This window comes from Centroberyx affinis, unplaced genomic scaffold (assembly GCF_046629955.1).
Source record: "Centroberyx affinis isolate AG114_WGS23_722 - 3 ecotype Tasmania unplaced genomic scaffold, CSIRO-AGI_Caff_v1 ptg000520l_1, whole genome shotgun sequence".
Lineage (NCBI taxonomy): Eukaryota > Metazoa > Chordata > Actinopteri > Beryciformes > Berycidae > Centroberyx > Centroberyx affinis.
The window spans coordinates 21,402-30,000 of record NW_027279169.1 but is presented as its reverse complement, the minus strand read 5'-3'; the positions used below and the strand labels follow the sequence as shown (position 1 = coordinate 30,000).

General features: G+C 48.3%; 1 protein-coding gene across 1 annotated transcript in view; it reads right to left on the bottom strand.

The window, feature by feature from the left end:
* Nucleotides 1-8,476, bottom strand: part of tmem259 (transmembrane protein 259) — a 20,343-nt gene extending 11,867 nt beyond the window's left edge. The window contains exons 1-2 of the mRNA XM_071517770.1: nt 7,400-8,476; nt 3,712-4,062 (exon numbers count right to left, since the gene is read on the bottom strand). Coding sequence (XP_071373871.1) covers nt 3,712-4,062; nt 7,400-7,612 — 564 coding nt within the window. The 5' untranslated portion in view covers nt 7,613-8,476. The remainder of the gene's footprint in view (nt 1-3,711; nt 4,063-7,399) is intronic.
* Nucleotides 8,477-8,599: the final 123 nt, after the last annotated feature.

Below are 8,599 nucleotides of genomic sequence, written 5' to 3'. Positions count from 1 at the left end.
ATGAAGACTCCTAAGACAGTTCCAACGAGAACCCAAAAGTGGTAAACCCAAAAAGTGTAGTGAGTCAGTGCTGGAAGGCCTGGTGGAAGACGGTCTGTCTGTCAGGAAAGATTTCACCTTTCACCTCCAAGAGAGCTCCTCCTGTTCCTAACCTCTTCTCCTGTTCCTAACCTCTCCTCCTGTTCCTAACCTCTCCTCCTGTTCCTAACCTCTCCTCCTGTTCCTAACCTCTTCTCCTGTTCCTAACCTCTTCTCCTGTTCCTAACCTCTCCTCCTGTTCCTAACCTCTTCCCCTGTTCCTAACCTCTCCTCCTGTTCCTAACCTCTCCTCCTGTTCCTAACCTCTCCTCCTGTTCCTAACCTGTCCTCCTGTTCCTAACCTCTTCTCCTGTTCCTAACCTCTTCTCCTGTTCCTAACCTCTCCTCCTGTTCCTAACCTCTTCCCCTGTTCCTAACCTCTCCTCCTGTTCCTAACCTCTCCTCCTGTTCCTAACCTCTTCTCCTGTTCCTAACCTCTCCTCCTGTTCCTAACCTCTTCCCCTGTTCCTAACCTCTCCTCCTGTTCCTAACCTCTCCTCCTGTTCCTAACCTCTTCTCCTCGACCTCGCTGGAAACATCATGAGGTCAAGGAAAGATGTGAAGGAGAATTCATCAGGACTTAGGAAAAGACACCCGAGAGAATCCCACTGCACTGACACTAGACTACATGATTATGTTAATGAGGTGGATCTGCTGTGTGAAACTACAATGTTCAGAAGATGGACGACTAAAAGCATCTTAGATCCTTCTCCCCAGTTTAACCTTTTCCTTTATTAAGGCAAGAGCTTCACATCTGAGACTGAAGTCAGATGAATGAATGATTTTCCTAAAGCTGCAAGACAACAAGCTCAGAATGAAGAAATAAGTAAAGCAGCCTGAGCAGGTTCCTCTACAACCTTAACTTCACTTTCATCATTTCACAGCAGAGGAACGTTCATAGTTCTCCTCTGGGTTTAACATGTTGTTCAGAACATATTAGCATATTAGCAACTTATGGCATAAGATGGAAAATGCTGAATAAGCAACGGGAACTCGATGATGATCTGCGTCTCTTGTCGGTCTGATCGTTTGTTTTCGTGAACGGCCGAACGGTGCGTCGCTTTAAATGTCGCTGCCGCAAGGAATTGTGGGACGGCGTTATCTCCTTTCCTTTGGTAAAGGAGGCTCCAGTGTCTCCTATGCTAAAGGAGCTAAGTAAGGAAGCATTGAAGCACCTTTCCTTTGTGTTTAGAGGATTCCAGCAGCTCTTATCATGGCTGACACTGAGACACTTCCGGGTCATTTCACTCAGTGAGGAACCTTCCTAAGCAGAAAGACGTGGAGTCAGAACGGACTCTGATCAAAACCTCCGTCATGGAGGAGCTGGCCAGGTGGGCGGGGCCTGGTGGACACCGGCGGTGAGGGAGGCTGTCAAGATGATGAAGGAGACCCTCTGGGCCCGGCCGGTGCTCCGGACTCAGACAGAAACCGGCCAACAGGCTGCAGCTGCTGTGGCTGCAGAAGAGAAAGTCTGGGTGTGGGAGGAGCTCGGACCGTGGAGGAGAACCGTCCGGCGACTCGGGAGGGAAGGCAGGACATCGCTCAGGCTCCTAAACCCGACAGACAGGGCTTCTGTTCAGGAGGCAGAGCTGAAGATCCTGGAGGCTCTGAGTCCATCTCCATCACCGCTGTGGTGAGGAAGCTCCTCAGTAGGAAGGCTGCTGGGCCGTTGTGGTCCGCAGGTCTCTTATGAAAACGGCACCGTTCCTGAAGTCTAGCTATCGAAGATCAAGCCGCTCGGCCTCCTGGGAGATGCTTTGGTGCTGGAAAGGAAACTCCGGCCGGCGGGAAAACCTCAATGCGGACTCTGTCCCGGTTGCGGAACCAGCTGTTTACATTCTCACAGATAACTGACTGACGAGTCATGGGAGTTTGCTAATCCTGTTCCCTGAGTGTCCTGCAGGAGCCGCTCAGTCCCTGTTCAGCTTCAAGGCATCAGACTCCAACAACATGCTGCTGGTCTCTCCTGTTTGTTCTTCATGGACAGCAGATCAAGGAGTCCAGTTCAGTGACATCAGGGAGGATCTCTGCCGTCTGAGGATGATGTCGTCCTTCTGGCTTCATCAGACCCTGGCCTCAGATCTGATGCGGTCTGCAGCGGAGTGTGACGCAGTCAGGATGAGGGTGAGCACCTTCAGGCCTGAGGCCACGGCTCGCTCCCGAAGGAAAGGTGGCTTGTCCCATCCAGGGATGAGAAACTGGTGGAGGACTTCAGGTATCTCAGAGTCTCATTCATGAGCCAAGCTCCCAATTTACCGCTCGAACCTCACCTCACAAGCTCTGAGTAGTGACTGAAAGAATGAGATCAGATACAAGGTTTCTCCTCAGGGGGAGGAGCTCTGTGATCCAGGAGGAGCTCCGTGATCCAGGAGGAGCTCCGTGATCCAGCTCCTCTATTGACAGAAACCAGCTGAGAAGTTTCAGGCTCCTGGTAAAGATCCAGGACACACTGGAAGGTAGTGGTGTAACGGACCGTAGTGGATCCGTGATCCGTACGAGACGTGTGACCAATCGGATCGCGCTGTGGGCGGGACATCGAGCGAGACTACAGAGAGGAGACTACAGAGAGGAGACTACAGACAGAGAGAGGAGGCTGCATCAGAGCCAAAGCAGCACATTTTTAAATTAATTTAACCCTGACCTTTTTTTTTTTTTGGCTGATTCGAAAAACAATCTGATCCGTGACTCAAAACGGTGATACGATCCAAACCGTGAGTTTTGTGATCTGTTGCAGCCCTACTGGAAGGACTACATCTCCCAGCATGCCTGGGAGGAGGAGCTGGAAGGACCACATCTCCCAGCATGCCTGGGAGGAGGAGCTGGGAGGACCACATCTCCCAGCATGCCTGGGAGGAGGAGCTGGGAGGACTACATCTCCTCTATCTACTCCCAGGAAGAGCAGGAGGAAGTTGCTGGGGAAAAGGAAGCCTGTTGTGAGTCTGAACCTGATATGCAGCCACAACATGGATGGATGGATAAAAATAATTATTGAAAGACACTAGAGAAATGAGAAAATAAGTAATGGAAAGAAATAGTGAGAATATTAAAGATAAAAAACAGGAGGGAGAAGGTCCAGAGTACAAACTCCCACAGATCAACTCATAGCTTTGACTGGCAGCAGGGCTGCAACTAACGATTAATTTCATTGTCGATTAATCTGTCGATTATTTTCTCGATTAATCGATTAGTTGTTTGGTTTATAAAATGTCAGAAAATGGTGAAAAATGTGGATCAGTGTTTCCCAAAGCCCAAGATGACGTCCTCAAATGTCTTGTTTTGTCCACAACCCAAAGATATTCAGTTTACTGTCATAGAGGAGGAAAGAAACCAGAAAATATTCACATTTAAGAAGCTGGAATCAGAGAATTTTGACTTATTTTTCTTAAAAATTACTCAAACCGATTAATCGATTATCAAAATAGTTGGCGATTAATTTAATAGTTGACAACTAATCGATTAATCGATTAATCGTTGCAGCTCTAACTGGCAGATATCAGCTAAAGGAGGGATGAGCTTTGGTAAACAGACCTCAGATCAGATGTGTGAGGATCAAATGTGTCAACAAACAGCTGAGCTTGGTCATCACTGTTTGCAGTTTGGGAATCGAACCTGTGACATCAGCTCGCTCCTCACCTGCACTGAGCTGTTGTCAAACATCTCTAAGGTCATCTCCTCCTCCTCCTCCTCCTCCTCCTGCTGCAGCGTCGCCAGGCTGAGCCCCGCCACGCCTCCCGCTCTCCCCGCTCCGCCCCCTTCTCCTCCTCCTCCTCCTCCTCCTCCTCCCTCCGCTCCGTCCAGCTCCACCTGGAAGCCGTTGGTGTCGTAGAACTGGAGGAAGATGGGAGCTCTGCTGGAGTTCCTCTGGATCTCCACCCGCAGGATGCCGTCCCGAGGCCAGCGCTCTCTCACCACCTCCAGACAGTTGATGGGCGAGCGAGAGAAGGCGATGTGGATGTAGGCCAGGATGAAGAGAACAAACAGCGCCTGGAGGAGGAGAGAGGAGGAGAGAGGAGTTACTACACCTGGAGGAGGAGAGAGGAGGAGAGAGGAGTTACTACACCTGGAGGAGAGAGGAGTTACTACACCTGGAGGAGGAGAGAGGAGTTACTACACCTGGAGGAGGAGAGAGGAGGAGAGAGGAGTTACTACACCTGGAGGAGGAGAGAGGAGGAGAGAGGAGTTACTACACCTGGAGGAGAGAGGAGTTACTACACCTGGAGGAGGAGAGAGGAGTTACTACACCTGGAGGAGAGAGGAGTTACTACACCTGGAGGAGGAGAGAGGAGTTACTACACCTGGAGGAGGATAGAGGAGAGAGGAGTTACTACACCTGGAGGAGGAGAGAGGAGTTACTACACCTGGAGGAGAGAGGAGTTACTACACCTGGAGGAGAGAGGAGTTACTACACCTGGAGGAGGAGAGAGGAGTTACTACACCTGGAGGAGAGAGGAGTTACTACACCTGGAGGAGAGAGGAGTTACTACACCTGGAGGAGGAGAGAGGAGTTACTACACCTGGAGGAGAGAGGAGTTACTACACCTGGAGGAGAGAGGAGTTACTACACCTGGAGGAGGAGAGAGGAGTTACTACACCTGGAGGAGGAGAGAGGAGTTACTACACCTGGAGGAGGAGAGAGGAGTTACTATTCCCGATCCAATATCAATGATTGGAATCGGACCCGATCAAGGTGTATTTTGATTGATTAGTATCGGCTACATGACACCCAATCAATCCGATCCATTTATTTTAGAGATGCACCGATCGATCGGCCGGTGACCGGTGATCGGCCGATCGGTCTCATATATCCGATTCTGTGCCGGTCAAATTTAAGACAACGGTAAAAACTCCGCTGTAATTAAGCAATATTACACGAGAGGGTGTGCGTTACCGTGATGCTTACTGACCGCATCACTGTGTGCCAATAATGACGGTAACGCTCACCCTCCAGAGTAATGTTGAGATTATACAACAGTTACCAACAACATAAAAGATACAAACAAAATGTATTCATATTGTGGGGCGATTCGCTCTCAAAATAAAAAACGTTTTGCTAGTGTTATCTCCGTTTCCCTGGAAATACATGGGGTCTGACTAATAACTGGAAAACAATCAGTCAGGTCAGTAGACTCCTATGTAATGGAACCTAGTTTACTGCTCCAGCAAGTAGGCGGAGCCTTAGTACCGACCTGCAACAGACGAGTTCTAGTCCCTGTTGAGTCAGCAGCCAACTGGAGCTAATGCTTTCTAGAGATCGTGGGATTTCCCAAACTGAATAAATACCACACATATAAACACAAAACTGCCTCGCTAGCTCAGTCTTGTTGCAACTAAGATATCTGCTGAAAAAAATAATTTTTCCATGGACAGATTTAGCTACTATGTCCGCGAACTTCACATGTATTTTTAAGCTAGTAGCGCCGTGTCACCGACTCACCGCACAGCTGATGGATGCAGAGCGTCTGGAACATCAAGGCTGAACAGAGTTAACGTAGCGTTATATTTAAATATATTGTATGATAATATGGCGGAGTAATATTTAGTGATGAGCACGGCTAGGTGTGCTGTCATGCTGATTTGATCACGTTCTAAATGTCTAGTTGACCAATCGGATCGCTTGGTCGGAACTACCTGTTGTATAATAGTCCATAATAGTAATAGTCCGTGTGTTGTTATATAGATCTGTTGCACCTGTTTTCTTTCGGGAAAGTATTAAGTGGGATATACTGCAATTCATTTTCATTTGGATTTTATTTGTTCAAAAAAGCTCTGTCCAGTAACCTGGAGCACTTTTTTATTTTGAGATTTGTTTGAGTGAGAGTGAGAGAAGATCCTGTAACCTGGTGCAGTTTTGGAGAAAATGTAATTAATAGTCAATGTTTTATTATGAACATACAATTGAATTTTAATTTTCCATTAAAGAAAAGTTACAAAAATGTTTGTGTGTGCTGTCAATTATAGTTCTTAGAAAGAAAATCGGAATCGGCCAAAATCGGAATCGGCAGGTCAGACTTTTAAAAAATCGGAAATCGGAATCGGCCAAGAAAATTGCAATCGGTGCATCTCTAATTTATTTATGTGATTAACTGACTGCAGGTCTACAGACTGCAGGTCTACAGACTGACTGCAGGTCTACAGACTGCAGGTCTACAGACTGACTGCAGGTCTACACACTGCAGGTCTACAGACTGACTGCAGGTCTACACACTGCAGGTCTACAGACTGACTGCAGGTCTACAGACTGCAGGTCTACAGACTGACTGCAGGTCTACAGACTGCTGGTTGGATAATCCCTGTGCATTACATCAGCAAATGTTTCCCCAGATTTCCCACTAATCTGAGTTGGGAAACACTGGGCAGCAGACCGGATGAGTCCGTCTGACAGGCTGCTGCATAATGTAATAATATAATATTATAATAATATAATAAACACCGTCAGACTGAGCTGAATCTCTCTCTCTCTAACTTTGGTATATAGGCAATATAATCCACCAAACAGTTCTTATTTTAAACACAAATTCAACTTCTAATTGACTGACACTGCTGGCTAACAGCTGTGTGGTTTTCAGAAGGCTGTGAGAATAACAGGCAGGGAGACTGAAGACCGGATCCAACATTCAGAGGTCAGTGACAGTCTGATCCATCTGATCTATATAGATCATATAGATCAGATCTATAGATCAGATCTATAGATCAGATCTATTTGCAGCTTAGTTGAACACAGTCACATTCACTTCCTGGCAGAATTCATCATTGTGCTTCAGCTTCAGGTGTTAAAGGAATAGTTCACCCAAAAATGAAAATCCTGTCATCATCTCCTCCCCCTCAGGCCAAATGAAACTCAGGTGAAGTTTGTTAGTCCATATAACACACAGGGAGGCTGCAGCACAGCTTGGTAGCAGCCTTCTCCAAAACAACTGAAGTCAATGGGGACCTGTTCTTTAGAGCTCCAAAACAACAACAGACAAACAATCACACTGTGAATAGAAAGACCTAGACACCATTATTTGTTGCAGATCAATCAGCTGTAGTTCAGATTTGCACTAAATGATGGTGTAAATATACTGTAGGTCTTTGTGGAACTCTGAAGAACTGGTCCCCACTGACTTCAGTTGTTTTGGAGAAGGCTGCTATGGAGTTGTGCTGCAGCCTCCCTGTGTGTTATATGGACAAACTTCACCTGAGGTTCACCTGCATGAGGGGGAGGAGATGAGGACAGGGTTTTCAGTTCTGGGTGAACTATTCCTTTAACCTCAGCCTGTGTGCAGAGACCAGCCCGTCTCTGCTCTGAGCCAGCCTGACTCAGAGCTTCTGGACTTCTCACCTTCAGCAGGACGAAGAACTCGAAGATCCTCCTGAAGGACGGGGGGAACAGCCGGGCGTACGTCACTGCCATCTTGAAGAACAGCGCGTGGAACAGCCGGTCTCTGACGTTGATGAGCGGGTTCTGGTTGATGTTGGGGTTCCGGATCCGGTTGGGCCCCATGTTGTTGTTCAGAGGGACGTTGTTGTTCCCGTTGCCCTGATTCTCAGACATTTTACCTCTGGACTCAAACTGTTATCTCGGCTAATTCGGGTCAGGTGCAGATAAAGCTCCGGCAGGTTTTAGGTTAGCATGTCTGCTGTAAAACTCTTTCGCTCATCAAGCAGCAGACTTCCTCACAGCGAGGCTGAAGCTGTCAGGCAGACAGCGGGTCGCGGGGACCGGCAGTGACCTCTGACCCCGGGGAGTCGACCCTCCTGCGGGCTCCGAACCCCGTGTTTCTACCAGAGTCCAAATCCTCTACAAAAACCCCGACCTGCTCTGCCCGGCACGGCGCCGCCTGGCTCGTCACAGGCGGATCTTGTTTTTCGGGCCTTCTCCTCTCCTCTGGTTCTCTCCGCTAGCTAGCGGGTAAAAACATTACGTTTCCTCGGATCCTGGGCTCGGGAAGCTGCGGTGTCGTCGCGCGGTGCGGCCTGTCTCTACCTGTATGTTTTCCACAGCTGTCTTTCCATGCTAATACATTTCGTTCCTGCTTCTTGGTGTTTTAAGCAGGGAAGCAGGAAACCCGATGAACGACGCAGCTAGCTAGCTTGCAGACCAGCCTGCTAGCTGTTTAGCTCACGTTAGCAAGCTGCCGCCCTAGCCAGAGGAAGCTAACGCTAAGCAGCTGCAGTCCGGTGTTAGCTAGGTCGGGACTTCGCCTGCGGTCTTGTCAGTCATGCCCGCCGGCCGTGAGGTGAAAACGGGAGGATCTGTTTCATTATTCAGGAAGTTATTACTGATTTCCCGGCACCGCTGTGCGTTAATTTGCTGCCTGGCTGGCTGACGGCTGCTGATATCTGACGGAACAACGACCAGAGGAACTACGGGTCCTGAGGAGGGACGCCCGCCAGCGCCTTCCTAAATACTTTCAAATTACACTCTAGTAGCGCTAATATGAACACACGTTATTTTTTAAACTATATATGTTCAAATATGATACGAGCAGCCAAACAAACATTCGCTATTCGACCAGACATTGGACAGTTCCCCAAAATA